This window comes from Myripristis murdjan, chromosome 9 (genome assembly GCF_902150065.1).
Source record: "Myripristis murdjan chromosome 9, fMyrMur1.1, whole genome shotgun sequence".
Classification (NCBI taxonomy): Eukaryota; Metazoa; Chordata; class Actinopteri; order Holocentriformes; family Holocentridae; genus Myripristis; species Myripristis murdjan.
Window position 1 is genome coordinate 3,285,653 of NC_043988.1, and position 18,675 is coordinate 3,304,327.

At 40.2% G+C, this 18,675-nt stretch overlaps 1 protein-coding gene across 1 annotated transcript; it reads right to left on the reverse strand.

Annotated features, from left to right (window-relative positions):
• Positions 1–2,117: 2,117 nt before the first annotated feature.
• On the reverse strand, positions 2,118–17,796 carry golph3a (golgi phosphoprotein 3a). Its single transcript, XM_030059768.1, has 4 exons — positions 17,059–17,796; positions 11,253–11,384; positions 10,420–10,534; positions 2,118–4,582 (listed from the first exon to the last, which is right to left on the reverse strand). The coding sequence occupies exons 1-4, from the start codon at positions 17,266–17,268 to the stop codon at positions 4,158–4,160; spliced, it is 882 nt and encodes a 293-aa protein (XP_029915628.1). The 5' UTR covers positions 17,269–17,796; the 3' UTR covers positions 2,118–4,157.
• Between the last annotated feature and the right edge of the window lie 879 nt (positions 17,797–18,675).

An 18,675-nucleotide genomic window follows, 5' to 3' on the forward strand; every position in this document is an offset into this window, starting at 1 on the left:
CTGTTTTCGTTTTCCCTACAGTGGCACTAGTAAGCCATCGTAGTCATCACGAGGTCCAGATATATGGAAAAAAAAAAACAGGACCGTCTGACAGCAGCATATATCTATATATCTATAGATATATAGATATCAGATCTAAGTATTCTATGTGATCACAAAAGCAAAGTTGTTCTGATTGGCCCTGTCAAGAGTCCCTCTTACTATCTGTTCATTCAGTCGTATCCCTCTTAACAGGTATGTTTTTTTTTTTTTTTCTTTTGTACTAGTTGTTATGGTAATTTGAATGCAATGTTTCTGGCTATCAGCTTTTGGAGAGGAAGTTGCTGCAATAAAAGTTATTAAAACACTGTTGAAATGGTGATGCATTTTTTTTTTTTACAGAGTTGACTGGTAATGCAAGGTGAGCGGCTCATAGATTTGCACATGCTGGCCCTGGCATATCAGAGCCATTGCCAGGCCCTCACATGCTGCTGTGACTGCCATGTTGATGACAGTGGCTGGCTGTGAAGTGACTCAGCAGACATGAGAGCCAGCGCCAGGCCCAAACTGAGCTTGTTAACCCACTGATGGTGCTTTGTGAGACAGGAGGCTAAAGATTTGCACTGTCCTGTAGCCAGGAAGACCGTTCTGTCATGAGACTGGCTCCCACGAGCTCTCAGAGAGGGATCAGCAAAGTAGAATGACATTTTCAGAAACATATATGCCTGACTTTAAGCACGATAAGAAAGTTGACAAGTGTAAAGATTCAGTTTGGGTGAGTGACTTGATGGTCTCATTTTCATAATTCAGTTCCACAACTTTTTCATGACTTGATACCAAATGTCTATGACTGCACCACTGTATTGTAATGCAGGGTTTACCAGATATTTACATATCAGAGACCCCCAGACAGATCTGCATTAGATCATAGACCCCATTGTACCTCAGCATTTTAGGTTTGGTCAAATGGAACCATATCTAAGAGGATTTGTGTGTTCAATATGGCTACAGAATCTTCATACGAGACCGGAGAGTGAAGTGCTAATCTCGAAAGAGTGACACTGCAGTCACCATCTAGTGTCTGAAGTCAGCAGAATTCCCTCAACACCCACTTTGAAAACCACCAATTAAACCAATTAAAAATGTAAAAAAAAAATTTTAAAAGTGCTTTGACTGGAAAGACTAATAACACTAAATGGAACGGTGTCATAATGACTGTCATTAGTAACAGCTGTTAAGCCGCTATTTCATGTCAAAACAACTGCCATGACAAAGACAAAAGATGGCTTATTTATTTAATAAATGTTAAGGTTTTTTTTTTTTTTTTTTTGCTAATCTCCCTTTGCCATGTTTTTGACAGCTGGATGTAACAAAAAAACAAAAACAAAAACAAAACAAAAAATAAAAAACAGCATTTTGTTTCCCCTCTGCAGGAGCCCATGGGCAGAGGGGCTTTTATCTTGAAAGGTTTGATACTACTTTACTTGTCTTTTGATCATTTTTGCTGATTGAGTAATTTAACAGATTTTTGGATCATTTTCTTATTTTTTTGTGTGCTAATATTTGAGTGATTTACTGGTGATTTTTTTCCCTATTTGCTAGTTTTCAGCTTATATCTTGCTAAGTTACTCCTCGCCCTTTCCCCATGTTTCTGAAAGGACTCAAATTAGGTTTCTCAGGTTTCAAGGTTCTTATTTGTTGTGGGGCCCAACAGTGAGGGAAGTGGGACTCGGATGCCTGATCTGCCTGGTGGGCCCGTCCTCCCTGGCGTGTAACCCAGCTACATCTGAACATTTTTAGGCCATGCTCACAGCAGGCACTAGGGATTTTGTAGTCAGTACACTGGCTGAGATACTGGGTGGTCTTTATGAGAAATGCTGGATGTGTTCACTTTGAGGAAAGCAAAATAATCTTCCCAGCTGGAGAATAACCTCTCACTAACACTTGAAGTCATTTCACCAATGCACAGGTATTAGAAATGGTTATGCAGGTATTAGAAATGGTTTTAAATCATTGGTGCTGTTATGTTTCCCAGACATCACAAACTTGCATCAACTAAAACAACTGAATCTTTATCTTTCAAAATATTCAATTGCTTTAACACTGTTATGCTTCAAATAAAACTAAAGAAATTAATATATGATTAGGCACTTCCAAGCTCTTAGTTTATTTTTTTATGGTAAAAGAAAATGCACAGATCAAAGGTCCCTTTATTACAAGGATGACAGGTACATAATCTAGCATAATCGTACTCCACAATGTGAGGCGACTGCCTGATGCACAGACGTCCAGGTCGCCTCTCCCCATGATCACTTGACTAATCACTCCTATGGCCCTGCTACATACATTATAGGAAGGAAACTATAAGAAAGCATTGCCTTTCACAATACCCATGGATTTGAACAATGAATCACAAAAAGCAAAAGAACAGAATGTAGTAGCAAAAGTTCAGTTAAAACAGAACACAAGCATCTGTAAAAATAAAATTCATAAAAGTGATGCAATTACGAAAAAAAAAAGTAAGAGCAAGATATGGTGATTGGTGAAAAGGCTTTGACTGTTTTGGAGCACGATGTTAAAAAAAAAAATAAAATCTTTGAAGAGACTGAACCCCGGAGAGAGGACAGAATTGGAAAAGCCATCTTAATAACGATGAATCATCCATATTCTTTGTAAGAAAATATCTCAATGCAACCAAGATTTGCATTCTGGAATCAAAACTAACCAAGACAAAGATGGGGGATGAATAAACGAAGGATCTATATACAACTAAGAACTGGAATGTGACCCCATTGTTTGATTGTTCTGACCTCGGTGAGCACACAGATAATGCATCTACTTATTCCCAAATCCAAAATTCACAGACACAAGAGGTTTGCTTCGAGAGCAAGTGAACGTCAAGCGACACTGGCCTGCAAATTAAGGAAAAGACCACTGAATGATTGAGGTGTTTTATTGTTGCTTGAACCGAGTCCAGGCAACGTACAGAAACTCAAAAGCTGACGAGCGATAAGATGATCATAATAACAGATTCATGGTTTTCTCGTATTTGCTTGTCATTTGATTTTTGCAACTGTTGTTGGCATGGCTAGCTCAGGTCAATGTGAGGCATTCAGGAAAGCAGCCCTAGTGGCTAACTAATTGTTTCTAACCAATCGCAGTAATGCTTTACTAATGTGAAGATGTACCGATGTGGGCTAATGGCATCCAGCCTACAAACCGATGACTCAAACCAGCGTTCCATACACACACACTCAGAGGAAACTACTGTTGATCCCAGGAAACAAACCTGAAACGGCCACGTGGTTAACAAGCTAATAAGAATGAAAACTGAGGCGGCTGGGTCCAGCAGACATTACTACTTGTAGACCAGAATCCCCAATATAACCGTAGAAAACCTAGACTTTCGCACATTTTGACAGTGTGTAACCATAGAGATATTAATATAGTCAGCTTTTTGGATTGACTGGCCCTGTCTCTAAGTATTTGTAGTGAAAGTCACATAAAATGCCATGAGATCAGATTTAAAAAAAAAAAAAAAAAAATCCCAGTCTTAAGAGCAGCTTTCATTAACAGGAGGGAAAATAAAAAATATATATCTTCAGTGACATTTGGCAGAGGAAATTTGTTTCAGAGACATGTCAGGAGAAATTGCTAATATTTTATTCCTATATGGTATATACGTCCTGTACATGGATTTACACATGTACACTAGGTTGTTGGCTGATATATTCTGAGGTGTGTTAGCTAGTTACTTTGAGTAGCCTAAAGCACACATACTTGATGGGGAAAAAAAGATGTCACCGATGGAAAAGAAAAGAGGACAAAAATCGACATCTTGGCTTCAGTTTCTCCCCTATCCATATCGTTGCCAACCACCTGATTCAAGTTCCGCAAAGAGTAGAGTTTGTTTTTCTTTTATCCGAAAGTTAACGCATATATGACAGATCTGGCACAGAGAGGACCACAGGGAGAAACGAGAGTTATCTACAAGGAAAAGAAATGGAAAAGAAAGAGAAAAGGGGGTATATGTGGAGCAGCCCATTCCAAAAGCCCAGGCAGGAGTAAACTCAGCGAGTCAGTCGAGTCACTTTTGTCGAGGCGAGTCTCGTTCCTCCCCCAACTTGCACTGACATTTGAACCCCACCACAACTAGCTGCCGTCCTCTTTGTGTGGCCTCATTTGGTGAAGGCGGCCACCACGGCCCACAGCAGCTCGTTAGTGTTGGCCTTCATGCTCTCCCCCTCGGGCTCCAGTTCCAGCAGTTGCCGAACTCTCTTCATGGCCAGGTCGTACTGGTCGTCTAGCAGCGGGGCGAAGGCATTTTCCAGGACATCTGAGGAATGGGCCAAGAAGATGAGCGCCAGCAGACGCTTGTCCATTCGGTGAGGGTCATTCACCCACTTGTCCAGCACCGCCTCCTGGACCTTCTTGATAAGGCGCTGCTTGATGTTGTTGTTGGTGAGCGGGTGTGTGGTCATGTCAAAAAGCAGGAAGTTCTGCTTCTCCGTGGTGAGGACGCCTTTCTCCACCAGGTTCTTGGCCAGCCGCTCACGGACGTTCCTCAGCTGGTAATGAAGCTTCAGCGGGTTCCATGTCTCTCCTGAGGACAAGCCAGAAACACAGTGAGACCGTGAGCACTAGTGCTGGGATAACAGTTAATAACAGAGTATAGCTCGATCCATGTTAATGCATCAAACGGCTCTTTAGATGGCACCTTCTTAGATTTGTCATATATATTTTTTAAAGATATATTATTAGAAAAACATCATCTAAATCAAATTCTAATTTAAAAATAGCCCTCAAGAAAGCTAAATGAACAAGGGGTAGTACCTTTTCACCTTTATTTCTGAACGTCTCTGTTCTGCAGCCAAAGTTGGGGGAACCATATTTCAAAAATTATTTCAGATACAGCCTTAACATTTTGCATGTAATGTATGCATGTAATTATTGACCATTTCAAAGTGTTCAACATGTTTTTATTGTTTAAATTTTTTTGCCCCTGATTTCCAACAGGTTAAAAGTGGGTGTAAATTTGTCTTGAGTACTTAAAAATTCACGCTGATTCTCAACTAGTAGTAGTTTTAGGATCAGAGAAACCAAGCAAAAAATACCATCACATGAAGGCCTTTTCTTATCTTATGTTTCCAAAATAAAAATGGTAGTTTTCGGTAGCATTTTTTTAATTTGATGAAATATGATGGACTGACCTATATATGACAGTCAAAATAAAATGCTGAACCGACAGCCATATAACGTGCATTGTATATATATCGTGCAATGTATATTGGATTACTCAGAGATCCATACTGTAAAAATAACACTTTAAGAATTCTTTGCTCGGCATGTGCACACATCTTTCCATTTCAACTTTTCCATCTCAGCCTGCTTAAAATTAACTATTTAAATATCAGATTGGTGTACTGGATCTACATCAGCTTTCTTATTTAAATTAAATGCTTGTAAAAGGCATCTGAAAGCAGCCTTTGAAAACTGAGCGAATTCACTTGATTTCTGTCAAAAATATGCGGGGAAACTACCAAATTACCAAGAAATGACACAAGAATTTGTAAGAAATTAGTAAAAACATTACAAGAAAATAACTAGAAAAGACAATATTTTGAGACCACTGTTCCAAGTGATGTAAAAAAAAAAAAAAAAAAATTATAAATACAATATTATTTTAAGTTTCTAAAGGGGCAGTAGAATGCATGCTGCAGAGATTTTCATTTTCATCCAAAGCAAGACCATGCAGACCAAAAATGACCACCACATATGAAGACTTGTATATCAAGCTAACATCTTTACAAGACAGAGCAGCATCTGAATTCAAGATATAAAAGACAGCTGGACAAAGAATTACCTGCTCCAGTTAGTAACAGTATAGTCAAAAGAAGAGGGGTAAACTGCTACCTTAATGGGAGAGCAGCAGTGTCCAAACCATGTCCTTGACTACAAAATTAAATATTTAGAATTCACCAAACAATACTAAACTTTAAATGGTGATGACTGCAAGAAACTGTGTTTGACATAAGTCGAAGTTTAGACTGTATGATTGCAATAAGAGTGCTTGTATGAGGAGATGGCCACAGGGATGTTGATGCAGCACATCAAACTTACAGATAAATTATTCAGGTGTGGAGCAGTTTTGGCTGTTGGCAATTTGCACTGAATCAACTACACAGTGAACAAAGAGACATGTCACTGTATTCTGCAGAGGCATGGCATCCCCTCTGACCTGAAGTTGTGTGGAAGAGTATTCATTTTCCTGTGCAACAATGACCTTGAACGTGCGCTGAAGCTATGCCAGACCCTCTCACAAGGATGAGCAGGGAGTGCCTAGCTTAGCTTTCTCTCCACAACACCACTGGACATCTTTGGGAACACATGAAAGAGCCCATTACATCAAAAGACACTCTTTAACATGCTCTAAAAGAGTGCTAGAATAATGAAGCTTCACAAATACTGCAAAATAAATAAATAACTAAATAAAAATAAAGAATTGGGGAAACAGTGGCAGAATACAAGCTGTGGCAACCACATGGATATGCAAAATATTGAGAAATTGAAGTTGTATTCATTTTCTGATAATGAGTTGCTGGTGGAGTTGTCTTGGCCTTTTGGACCTAACTGTAGTAAAAAAAAAAAAAAAAGAAAGAAAAAAAAAGCAAAAAAAAAAAAAAAAAAAAGCAGTGAAACACTTAAAGTTTATTTGGGAACCATAATTCATTGGGTTCAGTGGGGATAATCAAATGAACATGGAAGGACACTCATTTTCACACCAGTTCGCCCAGAGACGGAGCCTTTCGTCTTACGTGACACTGAGTGGCATGTGATGATCCATGAATACTGCGCACACTCAAACATACTCCAAGACTTTTTCCTGTTGTCTGCAAACCATCACGTTTCAAAGTTATTTAAGTATCAATGCATTTTAAGCTTTATTTTCTACAATTAACAGAGTGATCTGATGAAAGCAGAGAGGAAAAAAAAGCCATGACTGTAATCCATGCCCATCACAATCCAGAGAGCAGAAAGGGGGGAAAAAAGTAGCAGAACCAGCCATGTTTAAAGTTAATACAGACACCGCTTTTGTGCCCAGCAGGCTTTGACTTTGTTAGCAGGTTAACAGCTATCAGGCCAACAAGAGCTGAACTGCAGAGATCTGTTACTGTCGTAATGCTTATTGTTCTACCCATCCTCAGTATGTGTTCTGCTCATCCTTGGTATATCACATGAGCTACATCAAACTCAAAGTAGGTTAATGACCACTAATAACCACAAATTAAAAATCGTCCATGGCTGTCATGAATAACGTTAATCATGAATAAGTGTAATTATGTACATCATGGGTGTAATGGTATATGCATATGATGGAGCAGGACAGAGCAGCAGGACCAAAGGTAAATTACAAACCGAGAGAAATAGGCCTAAGTAGTCATTATGCAAGCACTGTGTAACTTGCAACAAGAGAGCCAGTTTATAAAGTCCTAAGTTTTTGTCAATCCATTTCAACATGTTTATCTTCTATGCTTGATCCACAAGCAGCCAGTCATGTGTCAGGAATAGACAGCAGGCACACAACCGGTGCACAAACAGCCAATCAAGTGAGAGGGAAAGATGAAGGTCCGGTTGCACACCCACTTGACAAGCAAAGACACACCACACCCAAGAACCTGCGCACTGTCTTGTTTTGAAGCCAAAAGTAGCCTTTATATGTGACATACATATTATTTGATAGACACGAGTAATTTTTGATACACTGATATGATGACTTTTGTTATTATTTTATTATGATAACATTTTGGGCAATATTGCCCAACTGGCACCTCGTGCTAACACAAGATTTCATGTGCGCACAAGTTTGATGTGAGCAGTTTGGTTGCAAGAGGCAAGTCTGTGTGTGATTCCAATTTTTCAGTCCTCAAAATAAAATCTACAAAATTAAGTTGGTTAGTGTAAGATGCCCAGTATTCTCATAATCTGTTGGTATTCTAAAAATTATGTATATCACAAGATATCACGAAATGCAATTAGTGGACTACTGCAATATTTTGTTAGTGAATCCATGCTCCCATAAATAAGGTTCCTCTTGATTGTAGTGGCTCTATCACCTTTCGCACAACCCTCAGGCCTACCACTTGATTTGTACACAACATATCTGTAAATGTAATGGATGGACTGCCCCGTAACTTGCTGAGAGTACTCATGCTTCCCAGGGAGTGAAACCTACTAATCATCTTTCCTATAGCACCACCCTTAGGCCAACATAGATTTTGATATGTCTGAGCATACTCATGTTTCCCATGGTTGTGCCAGTGGAACGGTCAGCATCTCACCAAAATCAACAGGGTTGAGGGTCTTGAGCATGACTGTGCTCACCAAATCTCATGGTAGTTTGTGCAAAAGATGTTGAAATATTATGCAGGCTTACAATAAACGTTTTTGCCCCATGGTGGTGCAACAGGAAAGGTCATGAGGTCATGGAAATCGACAGTGTTTATCTGCTGTGGAAACATGAAGATACTTCCCAAATTTCAGGGTAATTTGCTCAGTAGTTTTTGAGATATGTTGCTTTGGATTGTTGTACAGACAGATGGACAGGCCAACATGGACATTCTCAAATAATGTCTGAAATCTAAAAAATTGTGTTTAATAGCCCAAATTTGTATACTCAAGCTTATGTCAAAACAATATCTTATTTAAGCTAAGTTTAGCTGAAAAGTTAGAAATCAAAGGAAATGAGCAGAGGTTTTAAGATTGAAGGTTATAACTTAGGGTGTGTTCAGACCTGTCTTGTTTCGAGCAGATGTTCCGAAACAGGGAGCGTTTCCCCCCAAAGATTGTTTCGTTTGGACATATGTGAACACAGCAATCGCGCTCGGATGCGGGATAAAACAAGCGGCCTGAGATCGCGTAGAAAGGGTGGTCTCGACTCGCTTCCTTTTGAGCCCTGGAGCGGTTCGTCTGCAGTGAGAACAGAACCGACACAGCAACCGACACAACTGACTCATAACTGTGGTTCACCCTCCAATAGAGGGGGGCAGTAATGCACCCAGTTGCCAACCATCAACCAAAAAAAAAAAAAAAAAAAAAAAAAAAGAAAAAGAACAAACAGCAGAAGAAGGGGTTTTTCCTTCTGGGATTTCTGACCAATGACACACTTGATCCGCACATGGCATTTGTTTGATACAGACTGTTGCTTTGTGAACACAAACGACCAAAAAGAAAAATGCAACAATTGTATTGATTTAGCCCCTGAATCGGAACAAAGCAAACGAGCCACAGGTCTGAATCCACCCTTAAATAAGCACTTCAAAGCTGTTGTTTAGAGTCATCAAGTTGCTTCAACATCATGTAAATGCAGCATAAGGGGGAGAGAGAGATGCAACAGAATTTAAAACTAGCAAAATTTAAATGTCCCCCCACCCCATCCCTGCTTTCACTTGGTTCTGGATTTTTTCTACAGTGATATTTATCGACAACAACAGCATGGTGGGCATTTGTTTTCAATAACTTAAGCAGGCACCAAACTCTGTCACAGCTATTTTCACACATCTTTTTACTGACATACCATCAGCTCAATAGCCTGATGACAATGATGAATAGTGGTGGGAGATCAATAAATGTGGGTGTTGTACCCTTGGGAAATACAGTTTGGAGTTAGACTCTGAGTTTACTGTAAACAACAAAATGGAAAACTAAAATAACAGAAATCCAGAGGAAGGATTGGAAAGACCCAATCAAATCTGATGGTTGTCCAATGTTGAAATGGATTTAAATGATCGTTGACATGGCATTGAACAGTTTAAACAGACAAGGAGGCAATCTGATGAAAAGACTGTTCCAGTGATGGAAGCAAAATGGCCAACTGATGCCACAAAATGAAGATTATCGAAAATGAAAATGAAAGCTGTGTTTTTCTAAGACTAACATGGTGACATATCCATTTGTCCAGGGAAGAAGCAAATGTCTGGCATGTCAACGCAAAATATAGAAAGACAGCAAAGTGTGAAATGACAGTGTTTTACACCTCTGGGTTGTGATGGTCAAGCACTGGTGTTAAACTTGCCCTTGAAAGATCAGTTGGCAGAGTACTTGAATCATCCAACCAAAACTACCTAACCTATCCTTGACCAGCTCACGTCTTCTCCACCAGCATTCAGGGCCCTAAAAATCGCCATTTGGATTGGTGCACTGCACTCCACGGTACACTGGTCTGTGTTCACTACAGTGTTCCATTATAGTTGATAACAATAAATAAATAAATACATACATACATACAATTTTAGAAAAACTTTCAACTACCATGCTAAAAAAAACATGTTTGTGATAGTGTGCTTTCTGGAGACAACATCACGCTAGTTAATGCAGATGCAGCCTGAAAAATATAAAGACAGCCCTCATCCTGTAGTGGACCAGTAAAGAAGCTGTACTCACCGCTGAGGAGCTCGATCCAACTCTGCACCGTCTCTGGTGGTTGTGTGTCTTTGATGTGTTTCAGGGCTTCATCTAGTAGCACATCTCCTGTTGGAGCATCTGACTTACAGATCACCTGGATATTAGAATATAGTGACAGACAAAATTACAAGTTAATCAACAGGAAGCTGTCTACATTTGGGACAGCGTATTAATAATTGGTTAATACAACATTCTGATTGGCTGGCAGAGGAGGATGCATGGGCTTGAATTGTGTTAAGTCCAACAACTGTCATAACCCTCCAGAAAAGTATAATAGGTATAATAATAAATTGTACTACAAAAAATAGTAAATATTTTATTACATTTTTCACAGTGGTATTCATAGCAGCACAGCAATTGCTCTTGAGTGTCTATCAGAAAACCTTTACCACTATTTGCGGTCACTTACAACTAAAATAAAGTCACTGCCCATGTGAGCATATGGCGTCACCACTTGTCACCTGGGGACGAGAGCGTTCTGCTGGGAGTTCCTCGACACCAGCTACTGCGGCCTGCTCTGCTTCCAAACACTCAGTTCCTTTGTTTGAACTAGAATGTTCACTCACCCATGACTGTGTAGTATAGCTATATCCCTCTGAGAAGTTTAGGAGCTTTCGCCAAAGTAGTTTTTACTGTGTTGCGGTGTAACCGGCCCAAGTCCATTCCAAATATTGAAAGGTAGCTGACAGGTAGCCCAGGAGGATTTCTGTTTGTTTCCAACATAAATCTGATTGACATCAGGGTGTTGTTAGTCTAAAGCCCTTTGTACTTTGTCAAGATTTTTTCTGGCTCTAATTAAACGCCAGCCCTACCTTCCTGGCCAGCAGGCCTTTCCTCCGCATGCCACAGGCTTCCAACTGTAGGCGTCCTCGCAGGGCCAGTTCAATCAGCATGCAGCCACGCAGCCCTGATGAAATGCAGTCATTCCAGAAAGAGGTGTAGCCCTAAAACATGGAAAACACACATCAGATGGCTTCTAAAAAGTAAGTATATTATACCAGCCCACTAAAAAAGACAAAGAAGTGAGCTAGTATTTCATAGGTTGAGGTCTGGGGAATTTAGGAATGGAGTTTGTGAAACTATGCGGACCAAGGGCTTGCATCCACCTAGTGTGTTTTTTCTGGCAGAAAAGCCCTGGCAAGGTGCTGCTAAGTGCTGGGATGAGCCTTGAGAAAAAAAAAAAAAAAAAAAAAAACACTGCACATCACAGGTTTTTTATCTAAGTCAACAATATTGAAATATCAACATCATCATTCTAAGGTCCAAGCAATCCTCTGCTACAAATAGCCTTTTCTTTCTCTGTTTCTCTGAGAAACCATATACAAATCTGTCCTCCATTTTGTTGGTTGCTACAAAGTTAACACTGTCACCTATGTAATTAGTCGGCCCCAGGGTGACAATATGATTGGTTGCCTGAAAAGAAGCGACAGTGAGTACGTTTACATGCACACCATATTCCTGTTTTAACCAGAATATTCGCAATATTCCGTTTGCGCACATGTCATGTAAACACGCACCGAACCCGATTAAGGTCATATTCCAGTTTGAGTGAATTCCGAATCAGACCCCTAGCATATGCCTGTTTCAACAGGAATATTGAGGCATGTAAACACCTTAATCGGAAAATGCCCCGAACCGGAATATTCAGTCGCGTCTGCGCATGCTCGACTCACAATGAATCCTGGGGCGTTGTTGTTGCTATGGTTACTGCAAGCGGGGAGAACGACCTGGCGAACAGCATGGCGAAAAACAGCAAGAGTCAGCATTTTTGGAGTGAGGAGGAGACTGCAGTCTGCCTTCAGCTAATGAAAGATTTTAATATCATGGAGTATATCGATGGGAGAAAACATTGAAATAGTGAGAGCTTCTTCTTCTACTTCTTCTTCATCTTCTGTATTTCCGGCAGACCAGACGCGTATACGTGTGCTGCTGTCCCCCACGGCTGAGTGTCGCATTACGTAAGAGAGTGGAATACGCCGAAACATGGGAACATGCCGAGCAACATGTAAACGGAATATTGCAGTTGCCACAGCGCAGTTACCTTAACCAGAATATTCACACGAACCGGAATATGGTGTGCATGTAAACGTAGTCAGTGATAACACCAGCACCTTTCTGAAAAGTTGAGAGATTTTCAACCAGCAGTGTTCAGAGTGGCTCTCAAAAAAAAGACGCTGGGTACAGAGGTTTTTCTCTGGATGGCCACATGCTGCCACATACACTCTCTTCTTATTGGGAACAATTGGAAAAAAAGACACCGGTGATCAAAAAAATAATAATAATAGATAAAAGAATGAACAAATTCACTAGCTTTATTTTTCACAGACCAAAGTCTGAGTTAAACTGGGCTTTTTGCTTGCTTATCTCCTGTCCGCAAAGGATACTTTGAAATCAACTGACCCATCATGAGATGGGTTGCCAACAGCTGACCAGAATGTTTACTTAGTGTGAAATGGTTACCACAAGCTGGCACGAGTTTCAATGTTGATAGGACATATTAATAATAACCAAAAAAATCACAATACAACATGCTCAAATGCAACAGCATCATGTAAAAGTTTTGAGCATTTAAAATAACAAATTTATTTTAAAAATGGCATAAAGATTTTAACTGCTAGTTTGGCAGTGGTAAGACAGAATGAGACAGCATACAGGTATTTCTGGCAAAATGAAAATCTTGTAAGTTATTTCATTATTTTTAGACACTAGGAAATTTCTCTGCTTCACATTTCAGATACTCTGTGAAAGGGGCTGGAGGTTTGTTAAGAAAAACTTGTTAGATCTAATCCAAAAAGAATGGACACACTTGTTAATGGAAGAACAGAGTGGTGCACTCGTTTTAGAAGACCACCCAAAGATTGTTGAATGAAAGTAGGAACCATTTGTCCAGGCTATAGAGCTAAGGCTGCAATAAGTGAAACAACCCTGGATAGAAGGTCTGATCAGCTATCTAGATCAATCAATGGAAATGGCCTCTCAAACACCCCAAAAAATATCTTCAGTGAAGACGAGACAGGTTTCTTCATAGATCCAAGTGACAAGATCATATCACAGGTAGAGAGCAGATCACAGTCTGCATAACTGGAAACACAGAGAGTCAGGTTCTTCCACCATTCATTGTCTACACAGGCCAGCAACTCTACAATGCATGGTGTCAGGGTGGCCCTGACTCCGGAGAAAGTTGGACATGCATGTGTCATGTCTGAATGAACATGCAAAATTTGGTGTCTTATTGCTACAGCACCAATAAGTGGCCCTATGGCACCATCAAAACTTTAAAAGAGTCATGAATAATTGGCCATCCGAAACTCTTGCAATTTGCACACATCATCCTTGCACAAAAACAAAACAAAACTACAAAGCCCGATAGAATGTCACCATATTCCCCAACACATGGTCACCATCAGCCAATCAGCTTTCAGCATCAATTAGACAAATTACTATTTTTAGATTAATTAACTGGACAGTAGCCTACCTGGTAGCCTTGTCCACCTAAATGAATTATAAATAAACATAAACAACAAGTATTTGCAGTATATTAAATCCCTTTTGACCTAATTATTTTGCACTGAATGACCACACTTGTATGATTCTCCCGATTTTTAACCCTATCTCCCGCAATGCTCCCGGTCAGTAATTTCTCCCGCTAATCTCCCTTTTTTACAGTGAAGGAAACAAGTCAGATTGTGGGGGCTATTTGTCGCAGTATCTGAATCTTCAAAGCGATATTTGATACAGTTTTTCTACCATTGGCTACACAGTAACAGGACACTTTTAAGTTACTGGAGAAACTGAACCCTGCCCAACAGACAGTTAACATAAATGCAATGCAAAGACAGGCAAATTTGTTTTCTATTGCTTGTGACATTTCTAACACTAGCTTTAAATCCTCTTTACATCTGAATGGAAGCATGACTTTAGTGCCCAAGAATTAGGGTAGGGTTCTCGGGGTGACAAGCCTGTAACCACACTCCATATCAACTGGTGGCCCAGAGTTGGGCCACCAATTCATTGTTTGCTAACCACCATTAAACATTAACAGTAACAGGAAAGCTAACCAACCAGAGGTCACATGCAGCGCTGGTGGAATCAGACTGCTTAGTGTTGTACTCTAAAGGTCCTCAGTAGCAGAACTACAAAAAAGTAGCACAAACTGTGTAAATCTGTGCACGATAAAGCTCCACATCAAATGAACACTGGAGAGGGAGAGACTTGAAATCCTCTGATCAATTCAAGAGTGACAAGGAGGTGGCATTCTTTCTGTTGAACTAGCAAATCAAATCAAAGCATGTAGTCCTGGTTAGAGGGTGACAAGGAAGTGAAACTGTCTTCCCAATCCCAAGTCATTTCTTCCTGTACCTTCCCTGTCCTGCAACTGTTGCCAAAGCCAATCCTGTCCCATTTACCCCCAAACCCAAGACAATCCCAATTATTTCATGTTTATGATTACAGAACATCTACAAGAAACCAAGGAAAAGTGAGTAAAGAGAGAGAGACCACAGCCTGACTACAACACATGCAAAACTTAGTGCATTGCTACACCAGTATTTTTATATTAGACTTGCCTTGGCTTTTCTTACCCTGTTATATTGGGAGTTTATGTAGCACAGCTTACTGTAATTTACCAAGAGGTAGACACTGCAGTAACACTGACTGTAGCTTGATGCTGGCAGTCAAGTAGTTCACTCACATTCTGCATCTCCTGTGGCCTCCTGAGGCTTTACTTTCCCATCCAAATCCCAACATCACAAAGGAATAGCCCTCCAATTTACAACCATGCAGATGTAGCTACAAACAAACTTTCACTTGTGTTGTTGCAATACTCTGCACAATTGCAAATGTGCAGAGTATTCTAGATTCTAGATGAGAGTTCTTAACTTTGACTTTGGTGAGCCTTAAATCAGTTGTGTCTCCTGTTTTGATTAAAACTGAATAATGTCATGTAAAGATCTGGTATCATCAGAGGTTGTGTGTGTGTATAATTTTCTTTACTTCTTTTGGCTGCATTTCTGACTGCATTTCATGTATAGAAAGGCCTTGGAAAATAGCATGTGTTAAGGCTTTTAAAGCAAATACACACACAAAAAATATGTTGGTGCTCCTTAAAAGCTGGTGGGTGCTCCTAACTTCTTGAGTTTGAAAGCAACAAGCAACACCACTACTAAGTCAAGGTTACTACACCGGGTCTAGCCAAAGTCTAACCTGCTGCAGCCAGGATTTTAACCAAACTAAGAAATATGATCATATCACACCCTTACTGATCAGCCTACATTGACTTCCACTGCAGCCAACAGCAGACTATAATATCATTATATTAACCTATAAAACTCTTAATGGTCTGAAACCGTTTTATCTTGAATAACATTACACCTCTTTACACCTTATAAACCTTCTTACCTTCTTCATCCATAGCACACGGGTTATCTTTCAGCCCCATCAGCTGGGAGTGGGGCCTTTTGATAAGAAAGACCAGCTCTATTTCTGTTTTCAAGTGTATACGCAAACCGCATTTATTCTCAAAATCTTTAGCTGCCACCCAAATAGTCTATGCAGTCCAAAATGATGTAAACACCCATTCTTTAAGCACTGTTTTATGTCTGCTGTACTAATTAATACCATACTTTGTGCTATAGGCTACTATTAGATATTCCAGCATATTATCTCAGTAATGAGCTGCTTTTTTGTTCTTTTACTTTTATTTCTCTTTTGTACAATTTGTGGGGATCTGTGATGATGAAATTTTAACAAAGCAAACATTTACTAAAAGAAATAGCTACTAAAAAATAATTCATGATATTGTGACCATATGTTTGGCATTGTGAAATGTTTTCATATTATTATTATTATCATCATTGTTATTGTTGTTGTTGTTGTATTATTGCTGTTTTAGAGCAAAGACCACAATTCAAACAAGTCTTTGACTTTGTTTGATCCTTGACAAACAATAATCTTGTCAAATAAACACTAAAATAAACCAAATCATCTGTTAATAGGGATGGAACATTTGAGATGAACATGCACATGAACCCACAGATGAAGACAACTACACACCACATTAGGCTAACAGTGTGGAGAACCCGTTTGGCCGCATAGGTACATGTCTGCTGTCTTGACAGCGACACGGTAATGTTAACAGGAAGAACTGATTTACCACTAGATCAGCGATGAATGGTGCGACTGTACTCGGCTTGCCTTGAGACATGTCAAAAAATCTACATCAGATTGAATAACCTTACTGTTATAGCGCTGCCGCTATCATCATTTGCTCCCTTTCTAAGCAACTTTCTCGCTCATTTGTTGACAGTCCGACATCACAACAAAACTGTGCAAAGCCAGCGTTACACTTAACAAAGCCTGTATGTTAGCCGGACAAGACTTAAACTTATTTACCAAAAGAAGCCACGTTAACAAGCTCGCTGAAGAAGAAGCCCCCTGCTAACGTTAGCTAACTTTCGACTCTCCCTCATATCAGACCGGCACTTCAAGCGGGATGCTAACTTAGCCTATGCTATCTACGTTAGCTAATATAACCTGGGTAACTTCACAACATTTAATGGTGCTTTTTTTTTTTAATGGGGTTGAAAGGGTTATCTTAGAGATCAGTATTCGTCTGCTAACCTCTCGGTCCTTCAGTCCTAGGAGTAGGACTTCTTCCATCAGCGTCAGTCGTGTTTCTTTGGAGTCTCCCGTGTCGTCGTCGTCCTGCTCGTCTCCCCGCCGGAGCTCATGGTCCTCCTGGCTGGACGGACGCTCCTTGTCAGCGGCGCTGCGCGAGGCCTCTGTCCGCCTCTGCACGAGGCCTGAGCTCCGCTGAGTCAACGAAGTCATGGCTACCGGCTGGCTAGCTGAACAACGACGAAAAACAAAGCGCCTCGGACTCCTCTGCCCGAGATGTTGGACTCAATCAATTATGCTGACACATATAGCAGTTCTGTCGATGGTAGTACGCGTGTTGACAACTACGGCTTCACTGTTGTTGCCCGCCGAGTTACTGTTTACCTCCTCCACTCCGTCCGCTGCTAGATCAAATATGGCGACGAGCAGGGGATGTGGCACAAAGCTTAGCCATCAAGTACACTAAGTGGCCCTAACTAACAGATTTAAACTCCAACCAGGTGAACATTAACCCAGAAAAATCTTGGACTCAAAAATAGAACTGGCTCAAAGAGGGTCCAAGTAAATGTCATGTGAACTACTTAAACGCACAAATCCGTGGGTGTTAGACAGTCCCACTTGTTCTGTTGCATCCTTGTTACTTATTAGGCATCCAAACACTAAGTGCTGTAACCCTGTTGTTTTTATTCAGATTACTTTTATTAGTTACCTTTATTGGTGTGTGTGTGTGTGTGTGTGTGTGTGTGTGTGTGTGTGTGTGTGTGTCCCAATTTTTTTCTCGGTTTATCAGGGGTCCAGGCACCAAAGTCCTTGGGGCCATATTGGCACTGGTTTGGGGCCCAAGCAGGAAATGCTGGGGAAAAAAAAAAAAAAAAACATTTCATTTTGTTTGTATGTATGTATTTGTTTGTTTGTTTGTAGTTATTAAGGGTTCAATCCCAAAATGCCCTGTTGTTATTATCTGGGTTGTCAGATTATAGCTTGATGATGATGATGTTGATGATGATAATAATAATAATATGTTTGTGCACCAAAGGTATCTGGATTTCAGTAACTGTAAGAGGTAGAAACACCAACATTTCAAATTTCTTCCTCTTCTTTGTTGGTTTCTAGAGACAGTCGGCATCCAAAACATTTCATTACTGACGACTACTGGACTGAAAATAAGACTCAGTTCTTCTATCTAATGTAAATTATTTTACAAGATGTTCTTCCCCACCCCTCATCCCATTCTCTGATATAACTTTTCAGTCTAGGCTCTGAGAGGATCTGAAAGCCTCTCAACAGCTTCTGGCCTTCCGCTCCTGGAATTTCCCTGATATCCAAAAACTTTCTAGCTGCATCAGTAACTATCTTTTTTCTCTCAGGTTTCCTTCCTGGCTCAGTGGCACAGTTTATCACCATGGCCAGAAATGCTAAGAACTTAATATTGTCCTTATGAAAACAGTATTGATCATACTTCCTGCCTGATTTGTTGTCCCTCGCTTCTTGAATCATTTCTGTCCTGGCAGCTTCCTCATGAATAAACTTCTCACACCTGATGCTCATGACTTTCCTCATGACAGCCTGCTTGCCATGCTCTTCACATCTCACTGCTCAGGCCCCCAAAATATAAATAAG

Coding starts and splice junctions, on each gene's coding strand:
- golph3a (XM_030059768.1), bottom strand. CDS start 17,268: ATGACTTCGTTGACTCAGCGGAGCTCAGGCCTCGTGCAGAGGCGGACA. Junction 10,535..11,252: donor AAGGCCTGCTGGCCAGGAAG/GTAGGGCTGGCG, acceptor TCTAATATCCAG/GTGATCTGTAAGTCAGATGC. Junction 4,583..10,419: donor TTGGATCGAGCTCCTCAGCG/GTGAGTACAGCT, acceptor GCTTGTCCTCAG/GAGAGACATGGAACCCGCTG.